The 14145-nt window shown below is 44.5% G+C and overlaps 1 protein-coding gene across 2 annotated transcripts in view; it reads right to left on the bottom strand.

Moving 5' to 3' along the window:
- Nucleotides 1-14145, bottom strand: part of MTMR14 (myotubularin related protein 14) — a 200769-nt gene that overhangs the window by 147072 nt on the left and 39552 nt on the right. For both annotated transcript variants that reach the window (XM_078661856.1, XM_078661855.1), the window contains exons 3-4: nucleotides 12265-12373; nucleotides 5379-5454 (exon numbers count right to left, since the gene is read on the bottom strand). In XM_078661856.1, the coding sequence (XP_078517982.1) occupies nucleotides 5379-5454; nucleotides 12265-12373 (185 nt within the window). The remainder of the gene's footprint in view (nucleotides 1-5378; nucleotides 5455-12264; nucleotides 12374-14145) is intronic.

Consider the following 14145-nt stretch of genomic DNA (forward strand, 5'->3'; position numbering starts at 1 on the left):
ATTACTTCAGCATTACTACCTATTATGACAATGGTTTCCCATTCAGAGCAATGATATACATTTTTTTCATAAAGGATATCCAGAATAGTTGCCATGGATCTTGAACTGTGAGCCCATTGTTGAACACACCAGCTGCAGCCTCAATATAGCCTCTAGCTCTCTGGTTGATATACCCAGGAGCTGGAACAACGTCCCATTTCCATCAGGACTACACCACCTCATCCCAATTTACAAAACAGCTGAAGACACAGCTCTTTAAAAAACAAACACTGCATGACGACAAAGTAAAATATTTGTGTCCCTCCCTTGGTACAGTGCCACTGCATAATCTAAACTATCACGCTATTCAACAACAATATAACAAGATCATGCAGCATCAATATGGGGATCACACTTGGGGAGGGCAAGGATTTGCACTGAGCTTGGGGTGTTCAATTTCTGTCCCGGCAACTAGGCGCAGCCACATAAGTAGTGCAGCATTTTTATCGGCACAAGTGGGGTAATGCTGGATGGTAGGACTTTGTGGATTCCTTCAGATTCCACAAAATTCCATCACAGAAATGTAAGGAAGATGCATGATTTCAGGAAAAGCTTGAGGTTTGCAGGGCACTGAAGGTAAGAAAACGTAATCAGATTAATGTAAGAAACACCACCCTGGAATCCTCTGGCTGTCTAGGTTTCCAACATGTCTGGTTTGTACATTTGCATGAGTGATATCAGAGCACTGCCCCAAATACCGCAGCTACCCCAATTGCTTCTTTATCAATGAAGCACTTTAGGGTCTTTTGTGTCTTGATCTCTTGGTCCACCCACACAGGTGGGGTACCATTCTTATTGAGGGACATGTGGGAACTCAGGGTAGTAGGAAATTTGTGGCTCATCACAATTTCCCAACTTTTCCCTCACAGAAAGGTGACGAAACTGTGTGTTTTCATTCAAAATTTGAAGTTTAAATAATAGGCATTGACCACAGCCCAATCCTAAATGGGACAAACCAGTTTTTCAACCCCTCCCCCGCAGGGCCAGCCCGGGGGTATGCCTTCAATTTGCCACTGATGGTGGCAGGGAGGCCACTACACCACACGGATTTCTAAATGGTGCCACAACAAACAAAAGGAAGTGCTGCCCACCCCCTCCCCCGCCCACCCAATAATGGCTAAGGCCGTTATGGGGTAATGATTGACTACATATTGGCGGCCGGGCACTACACTAGATTCCCTGGATGGAGGATGGCATCCACACCCTGGACCAAATCCTGCATGATGGGGATCTGAAACCCTTCAACCGTCTACGGGAGGAGTTTGGCCTTCATCCTCAGCAAGCCTGGTGTCACTTGCAATTGCAGCACTGCCTGCAACGTTGTCTAGGTCCCCGCCCTTGGTCACTACAATCAACGCTGACAGTGGCCTTTTTGACATTGTGGGGCCGCCACAAGGGAGTGACATTGGGTCTTTATGGGGGTGCGCTTGGGCCTTCTCTTTTCCCAACTTTTTCTTCGCAGCGTCCGAGCCAAATGGCAGACCCGCCTGCAGATCACTTTGGGGAAAGAGGACTCGACTGACATCCTGAATGCCCTGAATAGGGGCACGTACGAAACCCTCTGAAATTTCTGCCTCTTAAAAACACTCCACAACTGGCACTGGACTTCGACAAAATTGAACAGAGCAGGACTCATATCATACATGAACTGCTAGCGATGCGCAGAGACACACTGTGATATCACTCATATCCTATGCGAGTGTGCCTTGATCCAGCCCTCCTGGTCCCATGTAGGTGATACTTTGGTAGCATCCATGCCAGTGCAACTTCCCTTCACACTACAGTCATTCTCCTCCACAACACTAGGGACTCTCCGGACCTGTCCCGTCCAAAACGTCACCTCCTTCACACGGACCTGGCTGGAGGCAAAGATATGAATCCTCCGTCACTGGAGGTCACCCGTTCCCCCTTCAGCGGAGAATTAGACAGTGGCACTGATGCAGACGGCATTGCATAAATGTGTTGTCTATAACCTCCAAGACCAGGCTGAGGTGTTCACGCAGATCTGGGCCCCTTTCCTGAGAGATTGGCCCTGCCATCCCTCATTTCCCACCGATCCTTCCTTGCATCCCCCTACGGACACTGGGTTCAGTGTCCCTACATGCTGTGTAGCAGACCCTTGCCATTTCTATGCGAGGCCTCTCATCCGTCCTTCACCCATGCCTCGCTGATCTCCCTTTCCACCCACCATCTTCCCCTTCCACCTCAACTATCATCACAGCCGTTTTCCTTCTACCCCCTGCTGCTCTTCATTCACCTCTCTGGCCCCAATTCCCTTTTTTGGTTTACCTTCCCTTCCCTGCCTCTCACCCAAGCCCCTTCCCCTTCCCAACCTCTTCACCTTCCCTGAAGCAATCGGATCACCCCCCCTTCCCCACCCCAAACTCACCTCCCCTTTCCTCCCCGTTTCCCAACCCCAATGCATCCCACCTCCCTACCCGGAGAAGGCAGACATACAGACCTTCCTTCAGAGGGACACCGCCTTCCTAATCTTACATTTTTGTACTCCCACGTTCTCTCCTCCACAGACATAAGAACGTTTACCCATCGCTCTCCCAGTGGAGAGAGCTCTACTAAAACGAGACCCCTCTCCCATTTATGCCCTTTCCTTTCCTCGACCCTCCATATCTATATTATTCAGCTATAGGGAGCAACTCCCATCTCCCCTCCCCCTTGCAGCAGACTTATCTTCTTCTTCTGCCCCTACCCCCTACAGTTCTCAAATAATTGATCTCTTGACCCTCCTCATTCAATGGGATATCCATATTTGCCATAGGCAGTGGCCTTTGGTTACATATGTGACGGACCTCTACTCTGCGACACAGTATTCTCCCCCTCCCTGTTCCACGCACTGCATTGTATTGTATTACTTGGTGCGTCTTGCCTATGTACCATACTGTGCAACTGTTGAATGCTTTTACTCCAATAAAAAATTAGGACGTTAAAAAAAAGAAAACGGGTAGGCCAGGACTTAAGTGAACCGGTTCCCTCTAGGTCTCAGACACTGCAGTAATGTAAAAAGAACATGAAACGGGTCGCTTCCTGGCCTTGTATTCATGTCCTTAACTTTGTGTGCAAAAACACTGATCGATTTATAATCAATGAATATATAAAACATTAAGGTAATCCGTGCTGTTCTTGTTTAAGTTTTTTCCTTAATGCCTGCATACCTTAACAGTGTTTATCTTTTCCAAGATGTTCTGTGATAGTATTTTTTGGGGCAGTATATTAACTTTGTGTAGCACATAGTTGGAATAGCTTATATATTATGTTTTCTTTATTACAAATGTGTGTCAGAACGTTAAAGCTTTAGTTAGGCCTTAGTAAAACGGATGACCAGGCGCACACATCGGAAATTACTTTAAACATACCGTCAGTGTTCTGCAGAGCGGGAAGAACCTGCACGGGACATCTAGAGCATTTTACTGCCCCACAGGATGAATCGTCTCCACAGTCTGAAATATATAATGTTCTACATTTACCCAATTCAATGGTCCTCATTTGAATGCCCGGGAGAGGGCGAAAGGTTGCTTTGCTGCATTGTTAATCTGCTTATTAAATGAAAAGATCTTCAGAGCACAGGCTACGGAAGCAAGAAGCAGGCGAGGGACACCCAAGTCCTGTCGTGCAGCATGTATCCACGTGAAGATGTAGGGAGTGGTAAAATAACGCTCGATCATAAATATAACATTAGAATGCGGGACAAGAGGTGACTGGGTAACAGCTAACCCGTACGGGGTGGGGGGGGTTGTGTAGAGTGGGCTAAAATACTACAGAAAGGGCGGGTTAACTATGCTGTAGTGTAAAAGCGACGTACTTTTCCAGCGTCTTCTCTTCCCATCTGCCCGCTGCGTATGCTCTTCTGATAGACCAACGAACACGAATGAGGAAACCCGAAATGAACACAATCCAATTCCTGCAAAATCAGCACACTTTCATATTTTTGGAGGGAGGCAAGTGAACTGATTCAGCTGCTAAAGGAAATAATTCAATATTCAAATAGTTTCTCACATGATAAAAAAGGGGGTGTCCTCGCGCGGGCTGGCTCTGGCTGGGACGTGCTCGTGATGCCTTGGCGGGGCTTGCTTGTGTGCTTCCCAGAGAGACAGGAGATTGGGAACGCGCGCGCGCGGCCGGCTCCGATCGCTTTCCTGAGCGTGCGCGCGCCAGTCTCTGTCTCCTGGGAAGCAGACTCCGCAACTATAGTATCGCGCCTGGCGCGATGCATATGGCTTCGCCATATGCATCGCAGGCGCGAGACCTAAAAAGGTATAGCCTGGGTCAGGCTTGCAGCATGAAGACTGAGAGATACTCTAAAAGTGGCTCAAGATTGTCGTGGAACAAGAACATGTCAAAGAACAGAGTATTTATTTATGCAGCTCAAGATACCACACACTGCTAAAGTGTACCACACACAAATGTGAGGCAACACCGGCTACAGTGAAAATTAACTAGATGACAGCAGGGTTTAAGAGACATAAGACATGTCAAATACTGGTTTCCTTAAAGTATTTAATAATTTTCCAATATCTCAATGAACATTATTCCATAGTTCATTTTGTGCCCAACACGCTCCCAAAACGTTGAAAGCAGTCAAACTTTTTCCTGTGACGTGGAAACACACACCGTTTAAAGATATATAGAAGGACTAAACGTATTCGTGAATTCACGCCTTTTACTACAATTTAATGAAACGTGCTTAGTGACTTCTCCTACTTGCCAATATGTTAATATCCAACTTTTAGGCAAGAAAGTGTTTCCCAGAGTTTCACGTAGTGAACTCAGCTGGCAGGCGGGAGCGTAGCACTGCACTTTTGCCATACAACGCCTCTCTCAGTCAACAGGACAAGGTCAGTTGGGGGCAGAGCCACAGCAAGGCCACTTCTGGGATGGAGACTAAAAGGGGTGATTTAGAGGCCAGCCTCTTAAGAGTCCAACTTCCATTCTTTGGTGGTTGCAGAAAAGCCATACCTACTGCTTACCCCTTTTGAGACTGGGCAATGTGCATGCCCCAGAGAATCTTTGATGTGTTGACGTATTGTTTGCCGACATGTGAGAATTCCTGGCACCGGTCTTCGTAAAGATCCCTGCATTCCCCGCCCACGGTCCTCATTGACCTTATTTTTATTTGTATATGTGGCAATAGGCAAGTTGGCAGAGAGGTGCTGAAAGGTTTGCAAAGTTTTAGCCAGTTTTTGATTTACATTTATGTGACACTTAAGGGATAGCTTTAAACATCCACACACATGGAACTAAAAACCAAATGCACTGTTCGTATCCAAAGCACATATTCCTTATCCCACCCCCAGGTGCGCAATACATACTGAACGTAGTCCTACCTGAGAATATATAATTGTACCCTGTTCGTCCATAGAGCTCACCCCATCCTGCAAGTGTTGCTGACCGGCAAATATGCTGCAAAGTAAGAATATTATTGCATTTTCAATTACGTTGTTGCAAGACAAAATACATAAAACCTTTTCTTAAAAAGAACTCACATGAGTTATTCAATAAACATGCTTTGTAGATAAGCAAGTCCAGTGCAGTTACCAAGCAAGAAAAAGAGCAACAAAGTGAGAATTTAAAGACCTCAAGAACAAGCACATCCATTGGTTTATCCCCAACATCAATGTTAAACCGGCTAAGAGCACAGACAGCTTACGACAAGGGGCAAAGAAATCTGCAATACATGGATTACTTTCACCAAGGTCAGTAAGAGCACGGAGAGCCAACGACAAGGGGCAAAGAAATCTGCAATACATGGATTACTTTCACCGAGGTCAGTAAGAGCACAGAGAGCCAACGACAAGGGTCAAAGAGATCTGCAATACATGGATTCCTTGCCCTTAGGTCAGTAAGAGCACGGACAGCCAATGACAAGAGTGGAAGATATCTTGTAGGCATGGTTTCCTTGCTAAGCGACAACACAGAGAACCCACTAAAGAGTGCACAAAATCTGTAATACGTTGTTTCCTTGTCCCAAGATAAGAGCACAGAGATCCACTGACAAGTCAAAGATATCTGCAACATAATCTTTACTGGTCCAGAGGTGAGAGCACAGCCAGCCAGTGATAAGAGTCAAAATATCCAATAGGCATTGGTTCTTTGGTAAGTGACCGCACAGAAAGCCCACTACAAGAGTCCATGATGCCTGCCATACATTGTTTGGAACTTCAGTATTACTTCCTGCAACCGCAGTACTGAGAACTGCAAGGCTAAGCTGGACTAAGAGCACACATGGGTCGTAAGGTGGCCGTGAAGGACGGTCGCAAGGCTGATGCACTTGATGCCATGCTCCCACTGGCCAAGAGGCAACTTTAAGTCCTGAGCATGCATTGGCAAGTGTGTCCCCGTCGGACTAAAGACAGACTGCACTGAAACTCAGTCATGTTCTGGAACAGTAACAATTTCATAAAATACTGTACAAAGTAAAGTACAGTATGAGGAAAACCAGAAGCTGCACAAGCTGCACGTTGATTATATGATCTCAAAATATTTCAGTCTGAAAGGGGCGAAAAAATAAGGGCAGTGTGAAAAACTGCTTTTTAAAAAGGAGCTAATATCTGCAGGGACTTTACAAGTCTGATTTGGAGGGGGTGGGGGGGGGGGGGGGAGGTGGAGAGTGGAATTGCACAAAAAAGAAGACTGGATGGTAGATTTTTAAAGACCATGTCATTTCTGAATCTACACCCGGAGTGGAAGCACAAGTACTCATTTGTTTTATACAAGGAAGTTGAAACTGCAAGGCAAGTCATTTTTGGAACATTACATGAGACTCCACTCCTCTACCTCCACCCCTCCCCCTCTCCCTCTCCAAACATAGTATTAAAAAATAACAATAACATAAAACTTTCCCCAAAGGCTAAGCGGTCCTTTAGTTTGCCATATCCAGTTAGCAAGCTGTAAGTGGCCAAAATGACCTTGTCAAAGAGAGGAAACAATTACTAAAAACAGGAACAGGTTCCAGCTTAGCCTGGCTGGCAAAGAATAAATTAGAACTAAGTGAGGTGCGTGGAGGAACCGAAATTGGAACATACTAGTTTAGACATTCAAGAATAGGAAATTACAAAAATAAAAAGGCAAACATTTGAACAAACAAAAAGGTCATGCTGCAGCGAGTGTGACATTTGGCGCCACCCAACGTGATGCTGGGCTTGAGATGACAAATCTAGTTCTGGTCTGGCCTCTGGAAAACATACAAAATTATCGGGACTAAATGCCCCACCCTGCACACACTTCAAAACTGGTCACATGTTAGTGGGGGGGGGGGGTTTAAATATAAACGTGAGTACAGGAGATGTGCCTTGCTGGATCATCAGAGAAGGGCGAGGAGACGAGAAAGGCTCCACAGCACACACCTACGGTGGACACCGCTGCATCAAAAAAGATGGTCTTTGAGCGCTGTTGGAAACTCCGTTGATTGGGTTGCATGTCCTTACTTTGACCGCTCTTACTTCTCTATATATATTTAATAGATCTTAACTTTGTCCTACTTCTACTTCCTTTTGCATCAATGAAATAAACTCTACTTCATCCATTTATATTGTCCTACCTTCACTGCATTGCCCAGCCCTATTTTAGGTTAGTAACTGCTCTACTGTTGATGATCCTACAACTAATGTAAGATTTAAATCACATCAACCTACACTATAACAATTCTCGCTCTAACCCAAGTGTAATTAGAATACAGTTATACACCATATTCTAACAGTGAACACATTTCAAAATAATTAAGAATATTACCCATTATCGTTACTGAGATAACTAGACTTGTATTTTAACTGTTATTCATGTGTATTTACTGTAACACTAACCCTTACGCTTAATTTCAATTCCAACAGACTTTAATTGAGAGGGGCCAGAGAAGCACAGGAATAGTCCTGAAATATGCAGTGCTGGCCTAGAGGCTATTGAGAGAAATTTGAAAGTGAAGGGTGAGGACTTTTTAGGAAAACAATCCGCGTTTTTAATTGGTTCAGAAGACTCTGTGCAACGGGGTGACAGGCCGCTATGGGGAGGACTCCTATTACAACAAAGGGTGAAGCAATCGTGCGGATCATGGACATTTGAAGATCCTTGGGGCTGGGACACCCTCCAATGGCACCCAAATTGGCCAGTTAGCCACCTTGCTCAAGACATCTGCCCTTCAGATCCAGCTTGGACACAGTAGAAAGAGGAAGCCTGCCTTGAGCGTTTGTAGTAAAGCGGTCTGCTAGCTGCTGACCTGAACTCTGACTGAAGTGTTTATAAGGCAGGATCAGAGATATACTGCAAGGTTTTCTTCTTTGAGTAAATCTACACTTCTGATGGATGTTTGGCATGCTGAGAACGGGGGGCTCTTCAGTCACTGAAACACTGCGTTTGGAGATGGCCCAGTGTGCAAAAGGTCTTTGAAGGATTACCACTCGACAGGAACTACTGGGATTACTGAGTCACCTTGGACCATCGGCCTACTGAGACCAGCTCTATCCAATGTGGAAGGGGCTTCTGAAGTGCCTAGAAGCTCAGAAGGCAGAGTAACAAAGTAAGCATGTGGCGGACCTATAGTAAACCCCAGAAACTACAACAATGGAGGCATATTTCCCAATGGAGAGAAACCCTGTGAACCACTTTGGTTAGGAGGACAGGTTCTTTTATGAGCAATGTTAAAAGAAACCAAACAAAAGCAACTGCTTTAAAAACAAATCCCAGCAGTGCTGGCATGTAAATCCGAAGGCCAGTGAAATCTTCATGGAGAAGCAAATTGCAGCAAGCAGAAACTGTCAACACCCCAGCAGGATTGCCCTCTACAAGCGTAGGCTCCCGGATGTGTACTTTTGGGGCACTACTGCCTTCCAGTGGCCACATCTGATAAAATACTTCTTTTAGAAAGTCGCCACCATTAAAGATTTTATCCATCTAGGATTGCTTTGCCAATTATTTTTCTGCAAACCTGCAGAAAACAATTTTTGTTCTTCCATTTTATAAATACTGTTTTACCCCACTTAACTTGGTGTTCACCTTACCTTCCTGAACTGCAATTGTAATTGTTCCTTGGAGGAAAGCCCTGGCACGCGGATCAAAACACAAGCCATAGTCCCACTTCTTGAGATCGGTTTTCTCTGTAAAAAGTGCTCTGGTGGGCAGCACGAGATCAGTTTTAACTCATACAACAACTGCAACCTTGCTTTCTTGTATGGTTATGAGAAACAGGTTTGGTAAGAGCATGGCTGAAAGAGCAGGTCGAGGCTGCATGTGGGAGAGGAGTTGGCCTAACGGCTAGGGCGCTCGACCTCAGACCTGGGGAACTGGGTTCGAGTCTTGGTAATGGCGCTAAACCTCCTGTGATTCTGGGCAAATCACTCACTCTCCCCGTGCCTAACAAAAATGAATGTGTGTCCTCATGTAACGTAACTGGTGCTATGTAAAGCGCTCTGATACCCGATTCGGGTCAAGTTCGCGCTCTATCCTTTTTCTATCAAAATTAACAGACTAACATGTTCACTTCTCAAATTCCATATTCAACTGTACTAATATGCTGCCCAAATAACTGAACATATCTACTACTCAAATTACTTCATATTTCTACTATACTAATTTTCAACACTAATCCTTTATGGGTTCCGGAGTGGCGTGCCACTCGCCAAAAAAGCGCTTCAACACCCATCAGGGGTAACAGGTGCTATATGAATGTAAATCTTTCTTCCCCTTTTATCCCCCCTGCTATCCTTCTCACTCCAAGTAACTGACTAATATCCACCACTGAAATTACCTCATATTTCACCATATTATTTCACCACTAATCCTTTATGGGCTTCCTGAATAGCGTGCGTCAACAAGCGATAAATAAATACAAACCTTTGTCCTTCTGCTATCATTCCAAATCCAAATAACTGACTAACCTATCCACCACTTAAAATGTACTTGCATGTTTCACTATACTAATTCAACACTAATCCTCTGTGGGTCCCGGAGTAGCGTGCTACCTGCCAAAAAAAGCGCTTTGACGCCTCGTCAGGGGTAGTAAGCGCTATATAAATGCAATTACAATACAAAATAAAACAATGCAAAAAAAAAAAAAAAAAAAAAAAAAAAAAAAAAAATAAAGATTGTGCAGGGAATGGGATAGCAAAGTTGTCAGGCTTAGAGTAAATGTTCCTTTAACACAACACTACAGACTGTGCGGGGACGTGAAGAACCCTAAACTCTTGAAGCCCTGCTGCAAAATATATTTACGTTTCAAACACTGAAAGATAAACGGAGCATGAAGTGAAGAGAGGGCGCAGACGTGGAGAGAAACCTATACTGAATGTGTACCTTCTACCACAAAACACGCAGTTGTGAAGCAGAGTGAACAGGGAAAATAAAAGGAAAATATATATATATGGGATGTCTAAAGTACAATTGTGGATCAGCAATTTGAAAAAAATACACCCTTGATATAGGCTGGATTACTGAAGAATCGATGTTAACAAAAAGTAGCTTATTTATTTTCAGAATAGTAAGCTGCAAACACAGCTGGGGACAGATGAGCAAAAAGGTATGAAGGGACCCCGTTTCTCGGCTGGTAGTATTCACCCTTCATCTGGGTTTAGCTTTCAGACGATTCACTATTTTCCAAGGGTTGCCCAAATGAGAGATGCACCAAAGGCAATCATCCATCACTGGGCCTGGTTGTGATGTTTGTACGTGAGCATTACAGTACACATCACCTTGGGCATGGTCACTCTACCAGAAATCTACAGAAGGGATGCCACCGGGGAGATCTCAGTTACGGATGCGCCCTCGTGACTAAACAATAGTGAGACCAATTTAGGGTGTCTCAAATCCCGGGTTGAGCGGCAAAAATACAGAAAATCTGATGGGATAATAATATCAAATGGCACGGATGGGAGAACTTGTATATTGGTCAGGCGTCTTCAACCTCACAAGCGGATTTTTTAAATTTGTTATAGAAGGGGGGGGGGGGTCAGAAAATTAATGTTGGCGTCTGCATCAGGAGAAGATCACTAGAAGCTCAAGGTATTTTTGTAGCTGTTCACAGGAGCTGCGGCACACACTTTTTGGACATGGCTTGGATTCCTCCATTAGGAATTTTAGGAGCACAAGAGCGCGGATCTGTTGGCTGGGTCACATAACTTCCACTTCTCATTGGTTAGTAAAACCTTCTTAATCTGCATGCCCGTTTGCATTCACCTACTCCAGGGTATTGGTGACCATTTCACTCGAGATCAGTAGGAGTTGTTGCCCGCTTTAGTCCTGGTACGGTCTACGGGAAGAAGAGAGCACCAAATTCAGAATCGGACACTCAGAATGCCATGTGGCAAATCAACCAAATGTCCTCCTGTTCCTCCTGCAGATTTTACAGAATAGCAAACAGCCAGGTGGGTGTTCGGGTAAGGGCTACAGGGGCGAATGTTTGAAGAGAGATGGAGGAAGGACATCCGCAGATTCCAGCTACGAATAACTGGGTCCTGGTGCTAAGAGCGAGAATGACTTTTGGGAGAATAAGACCAAGGGACAGCACGTGGAATAAAAGACTCCATGAATACTCCCCAATACATCACACCCTTCCCCCCAAATATGGCAGTGGAGTGGCAAGAAAGACAGCAGTGAATAGCAACATGTTGCATCTCTGAGACCTAGGATAGCTAAAAGAACATGGATAGAGGAACGTGTTCCATACTTAAAGCCCAACAAGCCATCTCTTGCAATTATCTCATCACAAAGAGAGCTAACTTATTATAGGCAAAAATCTAAAATCTGAACAAAGATGCAGAGATAAATCCAACATCAAATATTAATTTGTAGGATTTATTCAAAGTAAACAAATAATAGCCAGGGTGGGAAGAGGTATTCAGATATTCCTCAAGATGATCAAGGATCTCCGTAGATGCAATAGGTTTGAAGGAAGGAGGAAGCAAGTTAATTTATTCTAAGCAATTCATAAATGTGTCGCGGAGTAACAAATAAGAGGTTTTATGCATTCTCCTCTGACTACAAGACCACTGCCTTCAAACCTTCCTAAAAACCAAAGCTATGCTGTGTGTCAAGTGGTAGATAATGAAAAGCTTCTCAGAAAGGGAACAAACGAATTGCTTTGAGACAGAGAGGAACAGAAGTTTGAATGACGCAGATGAGGAAGCCTGGAGGAAAGGGTTGTCAAATGGTTTTGAAAATCATTCAGAAGGAAGCTCTGTGCATTATTTATCAGGTGAGCGCGACTGCTATATTTGAAGAACTTACTTTTCCCTTGTACAGAATGACTGGGCAGACAAAGCGACCACGACATCTGGCCATCTTGCTGCGATTGACGAGGTCCTGTAGTTTGCTGATGTGCACTGTGCTTTCGAACCTGCAACAAATACACAAACAGTCATCAGCACAAACTCCGCCCTTATCTACTAGCAGGCATGGAACCAGTAACAGGAAATCTACTTCAACTAGTTAAATAGGGAAGATGGGGGAAGACAGCTTGCCTCTCTGACTTTAACTTCTATTACCATCCTGTGATCTTGCATACAAAAAAAACATACTTCCAGCCAAAAAGCACTGCAGATGCCTATACCTGCGCCTTTGAGACTAAACAGAAACCCAATATCTGCAGTAGTCTGGCAATCCTCCTAAAAAAAAAAAATAAAAAAAAAAAAATACCTTTTACCCTCCTCCCATTCTCCACGAGGAGCCTGTCCAGCAAACACTTCCTATGGGTTGCCCAGTAATCAGAGTGGCAGAGACCATTCACAAGCAAATCAGCATAAGTGATCAGGACTAAAAGTTTGCAACATGGTTTACTTTGTGTTCTACTAGGCCTGGTTGAATGTAGCCAGTTATATAGGGTACATAGTTACCATTGGAATATCTTCACTTACAAATAAACATGCCAGAGTAGTATTAATTGGGTCCCAAACAGCTCCTTGGAAGTTTAGCCAGGTTTTAGAAAGCTTTGCAATCCGCGGCACTGATGTAGCCACTCCGAGTGTCTTTCAACCCCTCCCCCCCCATACCTTCTAATTCGAAGGCACAGGGAGAACACTCCAAACTACATAAGCTCTTTGAGCGAGGCATCTGAAGGATATTTAAACGGGGCTTTTGCACATCTGAAGTGGAGTCTTGTAGAGAATAGAAGTGGTGGAGACTAAACTATATAAACCCTTCAAATTTGTATACATTCTACTTTAATACCAATTACATTGCTAACTTTGCTCAGAAGGAGCTTCCAAACAAGTTGGCACGAGTCTCCTTTGGTCACAATCTCCATTCAATGGATGTAAAATGCTCATCACATCTACAAATGGGATACAAGGATTGAGAAGGTCTCAGTCTACAAAACAAGAAGTAAGGATTACATTTTCAACACAAAACTCTTGCTAAACATTAGTAGATGCAAAAACAATTGATTGACAGAACAATGTCATACATTTACCACAGTACAGACATCTGGGCCTAAATCCATCGTTTTTTTGCTCACCATGCCATTCCAGTTTGAACCCAGCCATATGCAAATCAGTCTTGACTTTGTGCCCCATGGGAACAGTTCAGACCGAACTACCAAACCAGGTATACCCTGGACTGGAAACAAGCATCCTAGGACAAGTTTCGGGGCTTTCACCCCTCATCAGCCAGGATAGCTTGACTCCAGTGGCATGGAGAGCACGGGATCCACGTCTGTCCCACTCCGGATGACAAATGCAAATACAACAATTGATGGACAGAATGCAGAACAATGTCATAGATTCACCCCAGTACAAGGATCTGGGCCTATATCCATCGTTTTTTTGAATGTGTGATTTATTCAGCATTCCGTCAATCTTTTGTTTGTGTATCACTTTTTGTTGTAAGTGTGGCAGGGTATGCCCAGATGTGGGTCCTTTGCTCACTTTGCCACTGGATTTAAGCTAGCCTGGCTGATGAAGGGTAATACCCTGAAACTGGTCCCAGGATGCTGGCTTCCGGTCCAGGGAGGACCAGTCTTGGCAGCTGGAGCTGGGCTGTTCCCATGAGGCACAGGGTCAAGACTGATTTGCATATAGCTGGGTCCAAACTGGGGTGGCGTAGTGAGCAGAAAAACAATGGATTTAACCCAGATCTTTTATGGGGTGGGGTGAATGTGTGATTTATTCAGCA

This window comes from Lissotriton helveticus, chromosome 9 (assembly GCF_964261635.1).
Source record: "Lissotriton helveticus chromosome 9, aLisHel1.1, whole genome shotgun sequence".
NCBI lineage: Eukaryota > Metazoa > Chordata > Amphibia > Caudata > Salamandridae > Lissotriton > Lissotriton helveticus.